General features: G+C 48.7%; 1 protein-coding gene across 3 annotated transcripts in view; it reads left to right on the plus strand.

Annotated features, from left to right (window-relative positions):
• The window catches only part of EXOSC5 (exosome component 5), a 40,825-nt gene extending 26,286 nt beyond the window's left edge, over positions 1-14,539 (plus strand). For 2 of the 3 annotated variants that reach the window (XM_077336586.1, XM_077336588.1), the window contains 2 exons: positions 2,343-2,432; positions 14,027-14,539. In XM_077336586.1, coding sequence (XP_077192701.1) covers positions 2,343-2,432; positions 14,027-14,119 — 183 coding nt within the window. In that variant the 3' untranslated portion in view covers positions 14,120-14,539. The remainder of the gene's footprint in view (positions 1-2,342; positions 2,433-14,026) is intronic. The other variant, XM_077336587.1, reaches the window with a different exon arrangement.
• Positions 14,540-21,880: the final 7,341 nt, after the last annotated feature.

Here is a 21,880-nt window from a genome sequence, read left to right on the forward strand (position 1 = left end):
CAGAGTTCAAAAGCCTCAATTCTTTGACGCTCGGCCTTCCTTATGGTCCAACTTTCGCAGCCATACATTGCAACTGGGAAGACCATAGCCTTGACTAAACGCACTTTTGTTGGCAGGGTGATGTCTCTGCTTTTTAGGATGCTGTCTAGATTTGCCATAGTTTTCCTTTTAATTTCTTTGCTGCAGTCCCCATCTGCAGTGATCTTGGAGCCCAGGAAAATAAAATCTGTCACTATCTCCATTTCTTCCCCATCTATTTGCCAGGAATTGAGAGGGCCAGATGCCATGATCTTCATTTTCTTGATGTTGAGTTTCAAGCCAACTTTTGCACTCTCCTCGTTCACCCGCATCAACAGGCTCTTTAGTACCTCTTCACTTTCTGCCATTAGATTGGTATCATCTGCATATCTGAGGTTGTTGATATTTCTCCCTGCAATCTTGATCCTAATTTGTGACTCCTCTAACCCCACCTTTCTCATGATGTGCTCCGCATACAAGTTAAATAGGCAAGGCGACATTATACAGCCTTGCCGAACTCCTTTCTCAATTTTGAACCAATCAGTGATTCCATGCTCGGTTCTCACTGTTGCTTCTTGACCTCCATATAGGTTTCTCAAGAGACAAATAAGATGCTCTGGTATTCCCATCTCTTTAAGAACTTGCCACAATTTGTTGTGCTCCACACAATCAAAGGCTTTAGCATAGTCAATGAAGCAGAAGTAGATGTTCCTCTGGAACTCCCTAGCTTTCTCCATGATCCAGCGTATGTTGGCAATTTGATCTCTAGTTCCTCTGCCTCTTCAAAATCCTGCCTGTTCTTCTGGAAGTTCTCGGTCCACATATTGCTGGAGCCTAGCTTGTAGGATTTTGAGCATAACTTTGCTAGCATGAGAAATGAGTGCAATGGTGCGGTAGTTTGAACATTCTTTGGCATTGCCCTTCTTTGGGATTGGAATGTAAACTGACCTTTTCCAATCCTGTGGCCATTGTTGAGTTTTCCAAATTTGCTGGCATACTGAGTGTAGCACTTTTACTGCATCGTCCTTTAAGATTTTGAATAGTTCTTCTGGAATGCTGTCACCACCACTAGCTTTATTGTTGTTCAGACTTCCTAGGGCCCATTTGACTTCACCTTCTAGGATGTCTGGCTCCAGGTTAGTAACTACCCCATCGTGGTTATCAGGGATTGCTCTTGTATAATTCCTCTGTATAATTTTGCCACCTTTTTAAAATCTCTTCTGCTTCTGTGAGGTCCCTACCATTTTGGTCCCTTATCATAACCATCTTTGCATGAAACGTTCTCTTCAGATCTCCAATTTTCTTGAAAAGATCTCTGGTCCTCCCCATTCTATTGTTTTCTTCAATTTGTTTGCACTGTTCATTTAAGAAGGCTCTTAAATTAACATATGCTCTAAGTATTGGGTGTATCTTTCTCTTTCTCCCTTGCCTTTCACTTCCCTTCTCTCCTTAGCTATTTGTAAAGCTTCCTCAGACAGCCATTTTGATTTCTTGCATTTCTTTTTCTTTGGGATGGTTTTAGTTGCTACCTCTTGTACAATGTTGCGAACCTCCGTCCATAGTTCTTCAGGCACTCTGTCTATCTGATCTAATTCCTTAAATCTATTTGTCACCTCTACTGTATATTCGTCGGGGATATGATTTAGTTCATACCTGAGTGGCCTTGAGCTTTTCCCTACTTTCTTCAATTTAAGCCTAAATTTTGCAACAAGAAGCTGATGATCTGAACCACAATCAGCTCCTGGTCTTGTTTTAACAGACTGTATAGAACTTCTCCATCTTTGGCTGCAGAGCACATAGTCAATCTGATTTCTGTGTTGACTGTCTGGTGATGTCCATGTGTAGAGTCGTCTCTTGGGTTGTTGTAAAAGAGTGTTTGCTATGACCATTGTATTCTCTTGACAAAATTCTACCAGCCTATGCCCTGCTTCATTGGCTATCCGAGGTCCAATTGGCTGTGCAGGTTTTTTCAAAAATTGCTTTGACAGCAGTTGCCCCCACAGCACAACAATCTTCAATGTGTGGCTGAACATATGCTCTAAGTATTTGTAAGGAATGCATTCATTTTAAAGGGTGCCTTGCTAAAAACAGTTTCAGCCTCAACTGTTGAATTACTATTTAAGATATGCATAACCTCACTCTGGGGTTATTTGTGGTTGCAGCAGCCATTTTGTCAGAATTCCAAAGGGGACTGCCGACTCACAAAAGGTGGGGGTCCATGCCTTAGCATAATCCGTTTTGCTGCCCTCTGAAGCTGATTGGCTCATGTTGCAGAAGGTGTCAGTAGAGGAAAGGAGCCCTATGGATATGGTTTGTTCTTGTAGGAAGCCCGAGCAGTTCTGACGTTTGCGATCGACAGCACTGAGAAGAAGGTGTTGATGTCTAACATGAAGGGGACATGTTCTGTGGAAGAGGTGAGTCCATAGGTGAATCCAAAACCTGTTGTTCTATGCACCTGCCCCGCCGTTTCTAAATGTCAAAGTCTGCTTTAGATATATTTGCACTATAATCGACCTGCGATTACCACAACATGCAATAGGGGAAAATAGCATTGTTGTTTTTCAGATTTAATTTAATTTATTATTTATTTATTATATTTATATACCACCCTCCCCTGAGGCTCAGGGCAGTTTACATGAAACTGGAGACAAAACAGTACAAATAACATGATAATTTGAACAATAGCAAAATAGTCATAACAGAAGAACAATAAAATAATCGAACAAACATGGTGAGAACATCCATTTAACTGTAACATACTGAAGACCCTTTGGGATGGACATATCCGTGGTAGTTTTCATGGCAGGGGGCTCAGGGACCAGTGGGAGGTGATTGAATTCAGGTCAACTCCAACCAAATGCCTGGCAGAAGAGCTCCCTCTTGCAGGCCCTGCGGAACTGTTGAAGTTTACTTCATTCTGCAGAGCACTCTCCTCCGCCCTGGACTCAAGGCAGATTACACACTGACAAACGCTTGACAGAGGGGAAAAATAAGACAGAAGCCAGTCCAGGAAAATAGTGGACCTAAACACTGTCGCTTCACAATTGGTGATGGTTCCATTTAAGGAATAAATGTAGCCACATACAGTGAAGCACTTTGAAAATACAATGTGGTTTAAATATAAATCCACATTTGGCTCTGGGTTTAAAGTGTGGCACAGAAGTGCTGCAACAAATCCACATTTCACTGTCTGGCTTGGCTAGAATGCCAGGTAAAAATTCTGTCTGTTCCAAATCTCTTCTTCAAGTCTCGACTGGTGAGGATGCTATAATATTACTCTTGTGCAAGGCACAAGTCCCTGAGGATCAGCTCGATGTCTGTTTGGCTGGGACTGATTGAAAAAGAGATTTGAAACAGATTGAATCCCCAGGTGGAGCATGGGTATCTCCTGGAATTACAACAGTTTAACATGCTGGTTTTTGTGTAATTCTGTGGAATTTGGCAACAGAAACTGGAGTCCAGCTGTTACCGTCATGCAGAAATTTTCAGGAATACATGGAGCCATTGTTTGGAAGGTGGTGGATCTTAATTGCCAGCATTTTGCTTTGGTTTTGCGCCTCAGAGAGGTCAATTGGTTTGGTATTTGTCTTCACAAGTGTGTACCTGAAAGCCTCAAGGCCAAGAAACCAGGGAGGCGGGAAGGGAGTTTCCTCCCTGCGCACCTGCTTTGGACTTTTAAATAAGCAACAGCTGTCGTGGCAGTGGTGGTGTGGGGGAAATCAGCAGGGAAATTTGGAATCCTTCTGCCAGTGTTTGTTTCCCACAAGGCTTGTGCCTCTGAGACTTGCCAACATCTGGACCTGGATTTTTGTCTACCAGAAAGACATATGAGCGTCCGTCCCCCCACTCAGGAGTACCATTTCCCCCTTTTTTTCTAAAGTGGAGTGTAGGTAATGGCTGCGCCAGGCTTCACCTGATGGTTGGGTGCACGGAGGGCCAAGGCGCATGGTTGCCATGGTAACCGAGGCCTGGATGAAATATCACCGCTAAGCACTGTCACATCGGGAGCCCAGGGCCCAGCATCCCTCGCACCAGCTGTTGCGTGCTTTCAGAGTTCCTCATGGGTGGGAGTTTTCTGTATTGTTTACCCCCACAATGGGGAATGGCAGCTGCGTTATTAAAAATAAGGAAACCTCCCCTCTCGAGGTTGCCACCAGCGGTGGAAAGGACGGAGGGTGAGGGAGATGGGAGAGAGTCCACATTGAGGCCATTTTATTGTTGTGAAATCTGCTTTAGGGTTCTGTGACACTGTTGCTCGTCAGTGCCGGTTGAGACAGGCTGTAGGGCAGCTATGTTTGCAGTCCCCACCTCCTGCCCGCTTCTAACCACTCTTGAGAAGCCCACCAGTGTGGCAGGCTCAGTCCCCAGCTCGCATTTCTTGATGACACCTGTACCCTTCATCCAGAGCATCCATCACGCCCCATCCGTCATCTCTCTTTTGCTTTGGGGGGGGGGGGGCATGATGGAGGGCCTGTGGAGCGCTGCAGGTCCTGAAGACGAGGGCTGAGTAGGCCGAATGAGTCTTCCTTGCTCCCATCCCGTTCCCCCATATCCATTGAGGGACCTCTTAGTATTCTGGAGGAGAGATGCAGAGTCGTTTCTCATTACCGCCGCCGTCACGGTTGCTGCTAAATGGCTTGGAACGCTGAGCCCATCCGGCTCTCACGGAACAATTATGAACACTAATGTGCTGTTGATCGGAGGGGGCTGCCATTGGCCGTTAATTAGACAAGTGTTTCTCTCAGGCGAAAGGAGGGGCGTGTGGAAATGGCTTTTGTTTTGGGGTGAATTCTAATGAGTTTTAGCATGTGTCTGGGGTTTTGCGGGGGGGGGGGACAATGACGACAGAGGGAGGGATTTAAAAAAACAGTTGTTTTCCTTTTCTGGGGTCTATCTGATGTCCCTTCCCAGCAGATTCCTTTCAAGGAATTACAAGGGAATTGAGAGTCACCGTAGCAGATTCCTCCCCCCTCCCCCCTGAGCAGTTTGTTTCATACGTCAGGCCTTGAACCAAATACTATTCCACATAAGCTAGCAGAGCCAAGTGAAAGGAGCAGGGACTGAGGAGGTAAGGATATTCACCAAGGCACTGGATTCAGCTATCTCTGGCAAGTGAGTCAAGTGGCATGTGTATAGACAGAAGTTTAAAAATGCATCTTTCAGAGTCACTGGGAAGGGGGTTGAAAGAGGGTTGTGCGCTTTGGCGTCAGAAGCGGCCGTTCCAGCCCGAAGTGGTGCTGGCTGGAATGGCCGCTTCGGCAGCCGAAGCACACAACCCTATTTCTAGCAGGTGGTGCTTTTAGGAAGACTCACTTAAATGTTCCAACTTTAGATGGGTTCCAATCCTGCACTCACCTATGTTGGAGATCGGAATACAGTCCCCAGGGCAGGAGAAGGAGTTCCCTCAAGGTGCTCTGGGCTCCTTGCGTTGAGATCAAGGTACAAGAAGAAAAGAAAACTGGTATTACGCCCCGAGCTATATCGGTAGCTGTTGAAAGATTCAAGTGGGTCGCCGTCTTGGTCTGAAGCAGCAGAACAAATTTGGAGTCCTGTCAGTCACCTTTAAGATCAACAAATTTTTATTCAAGGTATGAGCTTTCGTGTGCTCATAGCCAGGATCTAGGATTCCAGTGGATTGTAGAAGAACCCCTGTGCTAAGATGCTGATCTTTTAGGTGGAGGAGGTTTCAGAGCCTACTTGAACACACAAAGCAGCCTTATAAGCCTGCTGATTGATCAAAGTCAGGCCAGCAATGGCTCTCTGGCATCTCAGGCAGAATACTTCTCCATAATGATTTTATCCTTTCTAGAGATGCCAGGGATCAAACCTGGCACCTTCCGTGTACCAAGCAGATACTCTGCCACTGAGCCATGGTCCTTCCCCAATCCCATGTTGAATAGAGAAGGTTTCTAGTCCACACTGGAGTGATTCAAACCCTTCCAAGGCTGGCTTGGTGGTGGAGCAGCTGTTTAGCCTGCAGAAGGTCTCCGGTTCAATCCCCAGCATCTCCAGTTAAAAGGACCAGGCAGGAAGGGATGGGAAAGAACTCCGCCTGAGACCCTGGAGAGCCATGAAGTGGGGCTGGAGCTCAGGGGCAGAGCCTCTGATTGGCATGCAGAAGGTCCCAGGTTCAATCCCAGGAGTTGATGAAAAAGTCCTCCACCTGAGATGCTGGAGACCTGCGTCCAGTCAAGCATCTGGGCTCAGGATATTCATGTGATTTTAAGAAATGTCAGCTCTGCTAACAGCTGAGAATCCTGGGTGGGGGGAAGTCTGTATCTGTCTCTAAATGATGCACTGTCCCTCTATGCTCTGGGGTGGAAAAGGGCATAGGGATCTCTTTTTACCTGGCGATACCAGGTGCCTAAGTTTTGGGCACCCCAGTTGAAGAGGGTTGTTGACAAACTGGAACATGTCCAGAGGAGGGCAACAAAGATGGTGAGGGGTTTGGAGACCAAGACACATGAAGAAAGGTTGGGGGAGCTTGCTCTGTATAGCCTGGAGAGAAGATGACCGTGAGGGGATCTGATAACCATCTTCAAGTATTTAAAAGGCTGCCATATGGAGGATGGAGCAGAGTTGTTCTCTCTTGCCCCAGACGGATGGACAAATGGGATGAAATTAATTCAAAAGAAATTCCATCTAAACATCCGGAAGAAGTTCCTGACAGTTAGAGTAGTTTCCTCGGGAGGTGATGGGTTCTCTCCACCTTTGGAAATTTTTAAACAGAGGCTAGATAGCCATCTGACGGAGGGGCTGATTCTGTGAAGTCTCAAGGGGGAGGCAGGTTACAGTAGATGAGCGATAGGATTGTGAGTGTGCTGCATAGTGCAGGGGGTTGGACTAGATGACCCATGAGGTCCCTTCCAACTCTGTTATTCTATTATTCTATCTATGAATCTAAGCCCAAGGTGAGGCTGTCATTCTTCTGCTTCTCTGGAAGCTGGCCACTCCAGGACCACAGGAATGTGATCCTTGGGAAGGACGTGTCTTGTCTGCTCCTCCAACAGAAACTTATATTGGAAAGCAACAGGCCATCGCAGAGCCCGCAATAAATAAGGATGATTTACCGCCTTTTCCCCGCGAATGCTCAGAGCCTAGTGCTGCATGCTAATGCTGGCTGACTTGGTCACAGCTCTGCAGGCTTGGCAAAAGTGTGTGCGTGCAGGGTTGGGGGGGAGGCGTTCAATTTCCTGGCATTTTTTGTAGCCGAGACCTGCCATGTTCCCCCTCGAGTCAGGTGGCTTTCACCTGATCGGCTTCTGCAGCGGAGTCTTAAATCTATTTTGCGAGCAGCTGTCTGGAAAAATAGGTCCCCTGATCTACAGGTGAGGGGAGGAAGAGCAAGGCAAGCCAGCTAGTTCTGGCAATAGAAGGCAAGTTGAGCAGAGCCAACGCTCCCTGTCGGGTACTTGTGGTCAGAAACCATCTGCCGTGCCCCTAGTTTTGTCCCATGCTAAGTAGATCAATGGTTTCTCCATTTATTAACAAGGGACCACTGTAGAAGAAGAAAAAGAGATGGCTTTTGTACATCCTGCTTTTCACCATCTGAAGGAATCCCAAAGCGGCTTATGAGCACCTTTCCCTTCCTCTCCCCCCAACAGAAGCCCTGTGATGTAGTTAAGGCTGAGAGAGCTCTGGAGAACTGCTCTGCAAGAACTGTGACTGGCTCAAGGTCAGCCAGCTGGCTGTATTTGGAGGAGGACTCAAACCCATGTGGAGGAAGACTCAAAGTTCTCCACATTACAAGTCTGCTGGTCTTGGCCATCACTGAACAAACGTTCCCTCAATTTTCCCTGGGTTGGAGAACGTTGGCTTCTGATATAAGTTCAGGACCCATTTTCCCAGCACAGTAGATATTGGAACCGAAAGTGCTGAATCAGGCTTGTGGATCTGCCCAAATTGAGGTTGTAATTAAGCAGGGCGTGCGTCAGACTGCAGTAGATGTTTGGCACCCCCCCCCGCCCGGCTGCAGTCTCCAGGCAGAGCGCATTGGCCAGTGGAGCCTACAGGTCCGAAGCACCCCCTCCCCTTTACATTCATAGGATTTGCTTCTCAGAAAGGAATGGGAACGGACCTCTCTAAAAAGGAATGACCTCCCCTCAGAAAGACCTGCACACACCTTCTGGAATGTTCAGAGTTCCTTTTGCCTGTGCCTATGAGGATTGAGTCTGAACATCTTAATTGGCAGCCAGTCTGCATTTTAAGTGATCTTCCAGACCTCCGGACCCTCTGGTGAGCTGATGGCTAGCACCCAGCTGAGCGATGTTTGTGGAGGAAATTGAACTCTCCTGCCAACAGCTGTTGAGTGGGGTGTTGGCAGGGCTCCATCCCAGTTGCCTGGCGTTTTAAATGGCCGGTGAGTGAGACGAAAAACTGGGATGCTCATAAGGCAGGAGAGCTGACGGGTTCCTCTTCCGGTCTCCTGCTGCCAAGATTGACGATTCCTCACCTTCAGTCTGTTTCAGGCTTCTGGCCCCAGAGACCTCCAACCTTTTTGACCTCCTTTGAAATTCGGGCACTGCCTGACAGGCTGTGCCACCTGGCCTCCCCACTTACTACAAATGCACCAAGAAAAGTGTTGGTGGATGCGTGGTGCCCACAGGCGCTGTGCCTTTTTGAGTTAGGGAAAGTGGAAACATGGCTGCCATCACACATAAATAAAATGGCTGCCATCACACATTGAAAATTCTTATGGTGCAGTGGCAGCTGGTGCTGAGCTGACACTTTAAAAAAAATGGGCCAAAGCCCCACTTGGCCATCCCACTTACTAAAAATGCTTGGTTGGTGCATGGTGCCCATATTGGGGACCCCCATTCTGTGTCTTAAAAGGGCTCTGCTGCTCATAAATCCTTGCTCTCATCTTTCCCCATCACCTTTCTGTGAACTGCAGGTCTTATTTGGTATTTCCATCCTTTACTTGCACCTGTCCCACCTGGAACCTGCTTTAAAAAAAAAACATCATCCTAACCTGCACTGTGTCTTATTCTGCACTGTAATCTGTGTTGAACATGCGAGAGAGAGGTTCTGGGACTGTTTGGTGAGTGGTGAAAGGATTAAGTGGAGAACTGAGAGAACAAGCAGTGGAATTCTCCTCCATTTTTGTGAAGTTGTTGTTGTTGTTATTATTATTATTTATTATTAGATTTATTACCCACCACTCCCCGTAGGCTCGTGGCAGGTTACAGTAGTCTTGTCCCCATTAAAATACCCATTAAAAGACTTTAAAAACAATCCCAACATGGCGGAAGCTCTCATTATTCCCACCCTTGCTATCAGAGCGGCAGGGAGGGTGGGGAGGAGATCTAACCTACTAGGTCAGGGGGGGGGGGAATGCTGACTCTCATTTGCTGGTCCCAGCCTCAACCAAAAACCTGGCGAAAGAGCTCCGTCTTGCAGGCCCTGCAGAAAGCTGGTAAATCCCACAGGGCCCACAGCTCACCCAGGAGCTCATTCCACCAGGTAGGGGCCAGGCCCGAAAAGGCCCTGGCCCTGGTCGAGGACAGGTGCACTTCTCTAGGGCCAGGAACGACCAGGAGATTCTCCCCCGCCGAGTGTAGAGCCCTGCAGGGGGCATAGGGCGACAGGCAGTCCCTCAGATATGTGGGTCCCAACCCGCGTTTGGCCTTAAAGGTCAAAACCAAAACCTTGAACCTGATCCGGGCAGCAATTGGCAACCAGTGCAGCTGCCTCCGCACAGGCTGGATATGGGCCCTCCAAGGTGTGCCAGTGAGGACCCTAGCAGCTGCCTTTTGCCCTAGCTGGAGTTTCTGGATCAGGGACAAGGGTAGGCCGGCGTAGAGCGAGTTACATAAATCTATTCTGGAGGTGACTGTCGCATGGATCACTGTAGCCAAGTGGTCAGGGGACAGGTATGGCGCTAATAGTCGGGCCTGGCAAAGATAGAAAAACGCCTGGCCCGCTACTCTCTTGAGCCCAGAAATGCTGTCTGAAGCTATCTGTCCAAGAGGCTGGGAGTTCGATCCTAGCAGCCGTCTCAAGGTTGACTCAGCCTTCCATCCTTGCGAGGTCAGTAAAATGAGCACCCAGCTTGCTGCTGGGGGGATGAACTGCGGAAGGCACTGGCAAACCACCCCATATCGAGTCTGCCATGAAAACGCTAGAGGGCGTCACCCCAAGGGTCAGACATGACCCGGTGCTTGCACAGGGGATACCTTTACCTTTATTCTTCCCTTGATTCTGGCTCAGCCCCTGCTACCTGAAGACTGATGGGAAAGAAAAACACCCTGTCCTTAAAGGGTCCCTGTTCCTTCAGCTGTTTAGCCAGTCTTGCAGGACTAGGAGGGAAAGTGAACAAACTAGGCTACTGATTGCCAAGATATGTTGGCCTTGGGGGGCAGGGGAGCTGCTGAATCAGACTGCCACTGACTGGACAGTTGTGTGGAACAGGGAGAGCTCCAGTGTCCCACAGTGAGCAGAAGCAGAATAAATTATGCAAAACAGAAACAACAACTGCTGCCCAAATTATTATGAAAAATAAAGCTGTTTCATGCAAATATCCCTAATCTGCATATTTCCTTTCAGACAGGCTGTTTGAATCAGGCTTACCTTGGCACAGAATTGTGAGAAGCAGTATGGTATGGCCACAGCAGAGTGTTGGGCTTAGGGCATGGAGTCCTGGGTTCGAATCCCTCGTGAGCCCCGCTAAGTCACTGTTGATGACTGGCAAGCTAGTGCCGTCTCTCGATCTTGCCTGTCTCACAGGGTGGGAGCAGGGTGGAAAGCACTGTCAAGGCGCGGCCATTTTCCAGTGATCTTGTAAGGTTTCACAAGCAAGATATGGACGGAGGTGCTTTGCCACTGTGTAGCAACCCTGCTATTTCTCAGCAACCTCTTATCCAAATGCTAAGTGAGGTTGACATTGCTTAGCTTCTGAAAGTTGATAAGATCAGGCTAGCCTGGCCAATCCAGATCAAGGCAAGAGACAAGCAGAGGTGGTTTGCTGTGGCCTGCCTCTGTGTAGTGGCCCCAGGTTTCCTTGGTGGTCCAAACCAGGGCTGGTCCTGCTCAGCTTCTGGGATCTGACAATAGTGGGGTGTCCTGCTGGGTCATCCAGGTCAAGGCAAGAAACCAAAGAGAGGTGGTCTGTCATTGCCTGCCTCTGCATAGTGACTTTGCCAGTGGCCTCCCATCCAACCCTGCTTACCTCCTGAGATCTGACCAGATTGGGCTGTTCATCCATGACAGGGTGATAGTGAGGATAGAAGGGAAGAAGATCTGGGTATGCAGCCTGAAGCTCCTGGGGGTGGAGGGAGGAGAGGATTTTTTAAAACGAAATAATTTTCCTCCTTGACTCAGAGCAGGCTTGGTTTTGCTGAATGGTTTTGCATTTCACAGAATCATAGAGTTGGAAGGGACCTCCTGGGTCATCTAGTCCAACCCCCTGCACTATGCAGGACACTCACATCCCAATCGCTCATCTACTGTAACCTGCCAGCCCTTTGCCTTCGCAGAATCAGCCTCTCCATCAGATGGCTATCTAGCCTCTGTTTAAAAATTTCCAGGGTTTTTTTGCCCACATCCTTCTTTGGAGAGGTGAATGCATCTCTCTCTCTCTCTCTCTCTCTCTCTCTCTCTCTCTCTCATTTAGGGGGCCAACTTAGAGAGACACATTCATATCTCGAGAGAGGGATGTGGGCAGGCGAACTTGAAATTTCTGTTGGGAATGGCTTGTCTCTCTCTTCTGGTATGGCTGGCCGTGTTCTTTGCTGCCGCCCGTGGCATACTGTGCCACATTTTAGGGCAGTGGAGCTCAAGGCCATGGCGAGGGCTGCTAGGAAGACAGATGAGATCTTATATTGAGCAGAAGGCCGAGCTGGCACCTTATTTGTAGCAACAAAAAAAAACTTTAATGGCATATAAAACATCATGAAAACAAGAGTAATTCATAATTATAATTAATTGATAAAAATTACATAGTCTAGATAAAACAAGTAAAAGAAAAGAAAATAAGCAGTAACCAACAGTAGATTCCTCCAGAAGGCCCAGCAATCAGTAATTTCCACCAGTTGTAGGTGACCCTGGTCTAGACCTGATTCTTGCCTAGCCAACTGTCCCTTTGTATCACAGTAGCCAAGAATTCGGCCACCAGTTCCGTTATTTCTGGGGACCTATCAGCTAATAAAATGAGCCTCTTGTGGCGCAGAGTGGTAAGGCAGCAGAAATGCTATCTGAAGCTGTCTGCCCATGAGGCTGGGAGTTCAATCCCAGCAGTCGGCTCAAGGTTGACTCAGCCTTCCATCCTTCTGAGGTCGGTAAAATGAGTACCCAGCTTGCTGGGGGATGAACGGTCATGACTGGGGAAGGCACTGGCAAATCACCCCGTATTGAGTCTGCCATGAAAACGCTGGAGGGCGTCACCCCAAGGGTCAGACATGACCCAGTGCTTGCACAGGGAATACCTTTACCTTTATCAGCTAATAAATGCCTGGTTATTCTGTCCATGGGGCCAGAAAGGTCCATCGTGATAGGGACAAGTCGTTGTCTAAGCATAGAATGTGATGGGCAATAGAGTAGAATATGTGGCACTGAGTCAGGCTCTAATTGGCAAAATTTACAAAGTCTGTTCCCAATTGGTACATTGCTGTATCTGCCTGTTGTAGCTGTTTGTGTATATCCTCCTGCGCGCTCTCTGGCTGTGGCAAGGAAACCGTTTGTCAATCGACTGCCAGACGCAGCATGTGGCATCCTCGCTGACGGAGGGGGGAAGAGGAGGCGGGACGTGAGGCGGTGTGCCGCATGCCAAGACTGCCCTGGCTCCATGGCAGCCACACGCTGGTTGTCTTTGAGTTGAAAAGGGCTAAGTGAGCCTGACGGTTTGTGACCTTCTCACAAGAATGGGGCTGTGGGGTTGGGGTGCTCACCCTCTGTGTTGCACCTGCTTGGGTTTGGTAACCTCTCTGGCATATAAATCAACTAATTAAGACACAAGGAAGAAAAGAGCACCCAACCCTTCCACAGAGGTTGTGGATAATCTAGCTTTGGGGTTTCATTGACCTGAGGGGGCCAGGATATGGTAAATTGGGGACTGCTGAGATGCTCTCTTTGCATCTGCTTCCTAAGGAAAAGCCTCTTTACTGCTTAACCTTTTTCATAGTTCCCGCTTTCTCGCCCACCCCCACTTGGGAGACCTTTCTCTGTTCTCCCTTTCCCAGTGCCCCCCCCCCTTGTTATCATTGGTTTCCTTTAATCTGCTGAAGCTGAGCTGCAGGGAACAGACTGGAACGTGTGGGTCCCTGTGAGCTGTGCTAGTCTGTCTGTAGCGGTAGAAAAAGAAAGACAAACAAAATTGGTGGCAGGGGAGGAGCTATTGGGAGTTGCTGTAGTAGAAAACAGCAAAAGTTCAGGAGCATCTGAAAGACTAACGAAATTAGTGACTCTTGTGTCACATCTTCTGAAGAAGTAAGCAGTGACTCCCGAAAGTTAGACTCCCTTTGTTAGAACAAAGTTTGAGTCCAGTGGCACCCTTCAAGACCCACAACATTTTCTTCAAGGTATAAGCTGTTGTGTGCATGCTGCTGCTTGTTGTCACCCATTCAGTCGTGTCCGACTCTTGGCGATCCCATGACACAGCTGTTGCCACAGTCCCCGATCCTGCACTGCCCCCCTCGGCCATTCAGTGTTTTGTGTATAACCACCATGTTTTTTGTTGGCCTGACCAATCCTAGCATAATTGCTCTCTTCATTGAGTTGGATTGCAGCCTACCAGTGATATATTAGCATGTGCAAATTCTTCAAGTACACAGAACATTACACCTTGAATAAAACTATGTGCATCTTAAAGGTGCTGCTGGACTCAAGCTTTGGTCTCTTGCTTCAGACCAACACGGCAACCCACTGGAATCAGAGTTTCTTGCTCCTTAAGGGTGCCCCTGGACTCTTACTCTTTTCTGCTGATGGCTTCGGAGAGACCTTTGTGCTGTCCCCAGAACTCCATGCGATCCTTTCTCTTCTGGCATAACAAACTGTCTTCTCTCCATCCCTCCAGCTCCAGCAGTGCATTGCAGCCTCACAGCGAGCTGCAGACCCCATCTTCCAGTTTTACCAGAATTCTGCTCAGAGGAAGTACTCCAAGTGGTGACTCTCCCCACAAGAGGACTGGAACGCAGTCGGGCTGACAAGGGGCACTGGTGGGATTGGCTTGCTTTTCTGGCTCTTCAGTCCACACGGCAAGGGCGGTGCAATGGGATTGTGTAACAGACTACAGGTTGGGACCGCAAGATGGAGAAAATTCGTGGCTGGACCTTCCTTACAACTCTGCCATCTCCCCCTCAGGGCTACAGCAGCCACCCCTCAAGAGTACAGAGATGTTTATCTCTATTGTGTTTTGATATGCACGTATGTTGGTCTTCAACCAGAGATTCAGTTGCAGCAAGTCTGTGTAGGAGAACTCAACCCTGGCCTAATCCTGGATTTGGATTCCTTTCTGATTCCCTCTTCCCTTCTCTCTCTTTTTGCCTAAAATAGTACTTTTGTGGTCATTAAAGCACACTGTATTTTCCCCCCTGTCATCTTTGCTAGAAGCTGCTCTTTTAGCCTCTCTAACAAAGGGTGGTGTTTGAGGGAGGTGGGGCTTTTTAGCTTGAAAGTAATTAGCATCAGTGCTGCCCATGAACTAGAATTTCCCCACAAACCTCCAGAATTCTGTGTGTGTGTGTGTGTGTGTGTGTGTCTAGAACAAGCAAGCTCGCCTAGCTGTTTAGAAAGCACATCAGCAGGACTTGCCATCTTGAATGGAGAGGCCGGTGACCGGAACCCTCCCCCTTCACTCAAAAATGGGGGTCCCCAATCTCTTTGAGCCTTTGGGCGTCTTTGGAATTGTGACACAGTAGAAAATGGCGGCCTCAGCTCACCTTCAGCTGCACAGTGAAGATCCTGATGCTGCAGAGGTACAGCCAATCAACTTTCCAGTCACTTGGCAGGAGCCAGAAAAAGTCGTAAAAGGCGCCCATGGGCACCACGTTGGGGGCCCCTGCCCAAGACCAATGCTTCTCTGGTTTGGGCTTTGAGTTTTCTTGTGGATTTGATGCACCGTTTGCAACAGTGGCCTATTTTTATCCTAGAATTGCTCAGAGCCAGCTTGTTGTGGCTAAGAGCAGTGACTTCTAATCTGGAGATCTGGGTTCAATTCCCCACTCCTCCTCCTGGGTGACATTGGGTGAATCACAGAGCTATCCTCCTCATTCAGTTGTCTCAGAACTCTTTCAGCCCCACCTCCCTCCCAGGGTTTCTGTTGCAGGGAGAGGAAGGGAAGGGGATTGTCAGTTGCTTTGGATATCAGGAGGGAGTTTTTCGCAGTCGGAGTGGTTCGGAAGTGGAGTGGGCTGCCTGGGGAGGTGGTGAACTCCCCCTCACTGGCAGTCTTCAGGCGGGGGTTGGATGCACACTTTTCTTGGGTGCTTTAGGATGCTTTGGGCTGATCCTGCGTTGAGCAGGGGGTTGGACTGTATGGCCCCTTCCAACTCTATGATTCTGTGACTTTGAGCAGTGAAAAGTGGGGTATAAAAACCAAATCCTCTTCTTCTTGCGGTCTCCGGGTAATACATCAGAAGACCATGTTCTCTTTCGGCCCTCCAGCTTCTTGCCTTTTGCTGTGGGATTCATCCGCAGCATGCTAGGCAGCATCACTGCGGTCTCAGGGGGCAAGCTATGTGCAGAAACTCCCTCCCTCTAGCAGGAAGGTCTTTTGTATCCAGCAGTCTGTGGGATATGAGGAAGATTCAGGGACTCTGCACCAAAGTCTGTCCCCCCCTCCCCCTGTCGTTAGTGTTCTGCATTACTTTCTTTCTTCTCCCTTCATTTTTGGCAGCCAGGCAGGCTGAGTGTGCAGCACTTGCCAGAACTAGGAACCTGCTCCAAGCTTGGCCGCTATTTCTTCATTACGTGTTCCCTGCCTCGGAATGCGGAGGCGAGTTAGCCGAGGCCTGATTTCCCAGAGGAGCCTGGTCTCCAGAGGCCACTCCTGGCCGGCTCATTCAGTACTTCCCCTGAAGCTTCAGAGGGGACTGCAGCTTAGCATTGTGGAATCGAGGGGTTCACGCCTACCCCTGGGCCAAGAAATACCTGCCAAGAAGACAGAGATGTTCCTAATACCTGTTCTACACAGAACATTCTGCTCCATTTTTTCGCTTTGAAGAACAATGCAAGGCATAAATCGTTTTATTTTATTCATTCATTCATTGATTCATTCAATCATTCATTCTTAGATTTGTATGCAGCCGCTCTCAGTTGTTTTGTGGCGGTTCACAATAAGCAAAACACAATAAAACCCCTAAAATACCCCTTAAAACATTCATAGAATCATAGAGTTGGAAGGGGCCATACAGGCCATCTAGTCCAACCCCCTGCTCAACGCAAGATCAGCCCAAAGCATCCTAAAGCATCCAAGAAAAGTGTGTATCCAACCTTTGCTTGAAGACTGCCAGTGAGGGGAGCTCACCACCACCTTAGGCAGCCTATTCCACTGCTGAACTACTCTGTGAAAAATATTTTCCTGATATCAAGCCTATATTGTTGCACTTCTAGTTTAAACCAGTGGTCCCCAACCTTTCTGAGGCTGGGGACCGGCAGGGCATCGGGCTGTGCCCGCGGGCTGCACCCGTGTGGGCCATGCCCACGCATCGGGCCATGCCCGCGGGCCGCGCCCGAATGATTTTGGCTGTGCATGGCGCATTCGTGCATGCGCGGCCCGGCCCTGATTCCCTCTCCCCGCCCTCCCACAGTAAGAAGCTTCCCGGGCCGCAAGCTTGCGGCCTGGAAAGTTTTTTACTGCGGGGGGGGGGGGGCGGGGAGAGGGAGCCACGTCGCGGCGCCATGGCCTTCGCGGCCCGGTACCGGGCCACGGCCCGCAGGTTGGGGACCACTGGTTTAAACCCATTACTGCGTGTCCTCTCCTCTACAGCCAACAGAAACAGCATCCTGCCCTCCTCCAAGTGACAACCTTTCAAATACTTAAAGAGGGCTATCATGTCCCCTCTCAACCTCCTTTTCTCCAGGCTGAACATTCCCAAGTCCCTCAACCTATCTTCATAGGGCTTGGTCCCTTGGCCCCAGATCATCCTCGTCGCTCTCCTCTGTACCCTTTCAATTTTATCTACGTCCTTATTGAAGTGAGGCCTCCAGAAATGCACACAGTACTCCAGGTGTGGTCTGAGCAGTGCTGTATACAATGGGACTATGATATCTTGTGATTTTGATGTGCCCCTGTTGATACAGCCCAAAATGGCATTTGCCTTTTTTACCGCTGCATCACACTGCCTGCTCATGTTTAGTTTACAGTCCACAAGTACCCCAAGGTCTCATTCACACACAGTGCTACCTAGAAGCGTATCCCCCATCCAGTAGGCATGCTTTTCATTTTTCTGACCGAGATGCAGAACTTTACACTTATCTTTATTAAATTGCATCTTGTTCTCATTTGCCCATTTTTCCATTGTGTTCAGATCTCGTTGAACTCTGTCTCTATCTTCTGGAGTATTTGCCAGTCCTCCCAATTTGGTGTCGTCTGCAAACTTGATGAGTAGTCCCTCCACCCCCTCATCTAGATCATTAATAAATATGTTAAAAAGTACCGGACTGACCACCGAGCCCTGAGGTACCCCAGATCATCCTCGTCGCTCTCCTCTGTACCCTTTCAGTTTTAATTATGTCCTTCTTGAAGTGAGGCCTCCAGAACTGCACACAGGACTCCAGGTGTGGTCTGACCAGTGCCCTATACCAGTGGTCCCCAACCTTTTTATCACCGGGGACCACTCAATGCCGGGGCAGGGCAGGGACAGGCGCCCAGAGAGCATTTATTCTCTGGGACAGACCAACCTCATCCAGGCTCCTCTCTGGCACTGCTCACCAGGGCTGCTGGAACCCGCTCCCCATTTTAGAAAGAGGACCAGCTAGTCCACTAGAGGGGAAGGGAGAGAGATCTTCCCCAAGCAGAGTCTGTTCCCACCAGGTTCCAGACAGAAAACAATCTCCTTTCTTCTCTCCCCAAGGCACCAAACTTTAGCTAGCGTTTCCACCTTCTCCTGGTGAGTGGTCCCCAACCTTTTTATCACCGGGGACCACTCAACGCCTTTTACTGAGGCCTGGTGGGGGGGGGGTAGTTTACTCCTCTACTCTCAACCACTGCCCTACTGCTCTCTGATCGCTATGGTAATGTTTAAACATCCCTTCAAAATAAGATATAGACACGCCACAACAATGAAGTGTGTTGTAAAGGGCTGGGGGGGGGGGATGAAGTAAAGGGCCGGGGTGGGGGAGAAGGCATCCTTCAGGGCCCACCTCCAATTAGTAGAAGGACCACATGTGGTCCACGGCCCACAGGTTGGGGATCGCTACCCTATACAATGGAACTATGACATCTTGTGATTTTGATGTGATGCCCTTGTTGATACAGCCCAAAATGCTCAAAAAAGGAAACCAGGTTGGTCTGACAGGACCTGTTGGGGACAAATCCATGCTGACTTCCTTGGATCACCAAATTGTCCTCCAGATGTTTACAGATCGCTCCCTTTAATATCTGCTCCATTACCTTCCCCACAACAGAGGTCAGACTCACTGGTCTGTAGTTTCCTGTGTCATCCTTCCTCCCTTTTTTGAAATCGGAATAATGTTTGCTCTCTTCCAGTCCTCCGGGACATCTCCAGTCCTTAAAGAGGTCCCAAAGATGATGGACAAGGGTTGTGCAAGTTCTCTGGAAAGTTCTTTGAGCACTCGGGTGCATTTCATCCTAACACAACCTAAGCAATAGTTGCCTAAACTAACCCCCTACCCATTTCCCACCCAACCCAAGCCCACCTCTTTAGGAGAACCAACACGCTCAAGCCTATCGCCCATGGCTACCTGATTGAGGTCATTGGTTAACTGAGATTTGCACTTTGGCCTCCAGCTTGACCGAAAGGGTTGGTGGTTTTGCGACCCTGTGGTGCAGTTCCAAACTCCCTTAAGACAACCACGCAGGAGTCCCAGACCTCGGGGAAACAGAAGGCAGTATTTATAGGCAGCAACTACAGGTAATGTGGCAAGTTATGCCCTTTGAACTGGCACCCCCTTAACCCAAATTCAGGCAGGAAGTCTGCTTTCCCGCAGTAGTAACCACATTTGATCTAACAGAATGCTGAAACATCTATCTCACACCCAGGTGCAAGAGCCAAAGCAGGATTGTTATGCATTCTGAAGGGGAACTGCGACCAGAGTCGAAGCAGTCTCTCCAAAGGGCACAACAAAGAGAAAGGGCTGCTTTGAGAGGACTCGGAAGGGCCCACATCCAGTGCATTGGTTACCGGTTGTGTTCCAGATCAAGTTTAAGGTTTGGGTTCTGACCTTTAAGGCCACTCGCTGTCTGGGTCCAGCAGATCTGAGGGACTGTCAGTCTCCCTAGCAGAGCCTTGCGCTCTGTGAATTCAAACAGGGTGGTGGTCCCTGGCCCACAAGAAGTCCACCTCACTTTGATCACAGCCAGGGCCTTTTCAGTCCTGGCCCCGACTTTGTGGAATGAGCTCCTGGGGGAGGGAAGAGCCCTGTCGAACCTCAGCAGGTACTGTAAAACAGCTCTTTTTCAAGGAGTCTCTAACTTTACCTGCATGCTTTTCTATCATCTTTCATGTGTTTTTTTAAGGGGAGGAAGAATTATGAAAAGCTCCACAGTTACTGACCAACAGGCAAGAGTTGATGGATGAGGTGAAGGAGGTGGGGACCCTAGGGGGAAGTGACCATGTCCTCATAGAATTCCTTTTGAGATGGGGAGCCAAGGAAGCTTGTAGCCAGATGCGGATGTTGGATTTTCGTAGGGCAAACTTTAATAAACTCACAGACATGATGAGTGTCATACCATGGATGACAATGCTGGAAGGGAAGGGAGCATGTGAAGGGTGTGCGCTACTCAAACAGGAGCTATTGCATGCTCAATCAATGACTGTTCCAGAAAGATGAAAACACTGCAGGAGCTCTAAGAAGCCTATTTGGATGAACAGAGAACTTCAAGAGGAACTAAGAGAGAAAAGGAAAATGTTCAGGAAATGGAGGGAAGGACAGTGTTTCATCAGACTGGAGGGAGGTGAGTAGCGGGGTACCTCAGGGCTCGGTGCTCGGCCCGGTACTTTTTAACATATTTATTAATGATCTAGATAAGGGGGTGGACTACTCATCAGGTTTGCAGATGACACCAAATTAGGAGGACTGGCAAATACTCCAGAAGATAGAGACAGAGTTCAACGAGATCTGAACACAATGGAAAAATGGACAAATCAGAACAAGATGCAATTTAATAAAGATAAGTGTAAAGTTCTGCATCTCGGTCAGAAAAATGAAAAGCATGCCTACTGGATGGGGGATACGCTTCTAGGTAACACTGTGTGTGAACGAGACCTTGGGGTACTTGTGGATTGTAAACTAAACATGAGCAGGCAGTGTGATGCAGCAGTAAAAAAGGCAAATGCCATTTTGGGCTGTATCAACAGGGGCATCACATCAAAATCACAAGATGTCATAGTCCCATTGTATACGGCACTGGTCAGACCACACCTGGAGTACTGTGTGCAGTTAATCATAGAATCACAGAATCATAGAGTTGGAAGGGGCCATACAGGCCATCTAGTCCAACCCCCTGCTCAATGCAGGATCAGCCCTACGCAACCCCCTGCTCAACGCAGGATCAGTTCTGGAGGCCTCACTTCAAGAAGGACATGGATAAAATTGAAAGGGTACAAATTGAGAGCGACGAAGATTATCTGGGGCCAAGGGACCAAGCCTCATGAAGATAGGTTGAGGGACATGGGAATGTTCAGCCTGGAGAAAAGGAGGTTGAGAGTGGACATGATAACCCTCTTTAAGTATTTGAAAGGTTGTCACTTGGAGGAGGGCAGGATGCTGTTTCCGTTGGCTGCAGAGGAAAGGACACGCAGTAATGGGTTTAAACTACAAGTACAATGATATAGGCTACATATCAGGAAAAAAAAATTAACAGTCAGCAGTGGAATAGGCTTCCTAAGGTGGTGGTGAGCTCCCCCTCACTGGCAGTCTTCAAGCAAAGGTTGGATACACACTTTTCTTGGATGCTTTAGGATGCTTTGGGCTAATCCTGCGTTGAGCAGGGGGTTGGACTAGATGGCCTGTATGGCCCCTTCCAACTCTATGATTCTTTGATTCTATGATTCTAGTTCAGTCAGACCCCCGATTTGTAATTCTGTGGCATCAGAGTCACACCGCAGGCACTAGCACCCATTTACCGTCGTGCTTTTGGGTGCTGTTTGGGGGTGTTAAATGTCGGAATAGGACAAGGGGGGTCCTGGATTCAGATCCCCACTCAGCCATCAGACTCACTGGGTGATTTGGGCTGGATTTTCTCAGCCTAACCTAAGGGTGATGTGCATTGGGGGGGGGGGGAACATCCGAACTTCAATTCTAGGGCCTTGCAATGCTGATCTGTGCATTTCTAACCTCAGGGACTGGCTACTGTAATGCATGCAACATAGGGATGCCCTTGACGATCACTCAAAAGCCCTAGTCATGCCCCCAGAACCTGGCAACAATTCCATGAACCGCAGCTCTCTGGGGGTGCCACAGAACCAATGCAGGACAGCCACTTCGTTTAGCCAGAACTTCTGTTGTCCCTGCTACTGGTTGTGGTCCCCTAATTTGAGAATTAAAATCTCCAGTTCAAATCTGAATTTGTTGAGGCTGAGAGGGAAAAAGATTTTGGGTGTCACAGCAGAGGGCTCTGTGGAAGGGTCCCCTGGGGGTGAAAAAGGCAAGCTCTGCGAGTCGGGGAGTCTTAGGAAAGGGACTGAGAATAAAACAGCCGCTGTTATAATGCCCCGTGTGGATCTGTGGTGCGGCCCCATTTGGA

Source organism: Paroedura picta, chromosome 5, assembly GCF_049243985.1.
Source record: "Paroedura picta isolate Pp20150507F chromosome 5, Ppicta_v3.0, whole genome shotgun sequence".
Lineage (NCBI taxonomy): Eukaryota > Metazoa > Chordata > Lepidosauria > Squamata > Gekkonidae > Paroedura > Paroedura picta.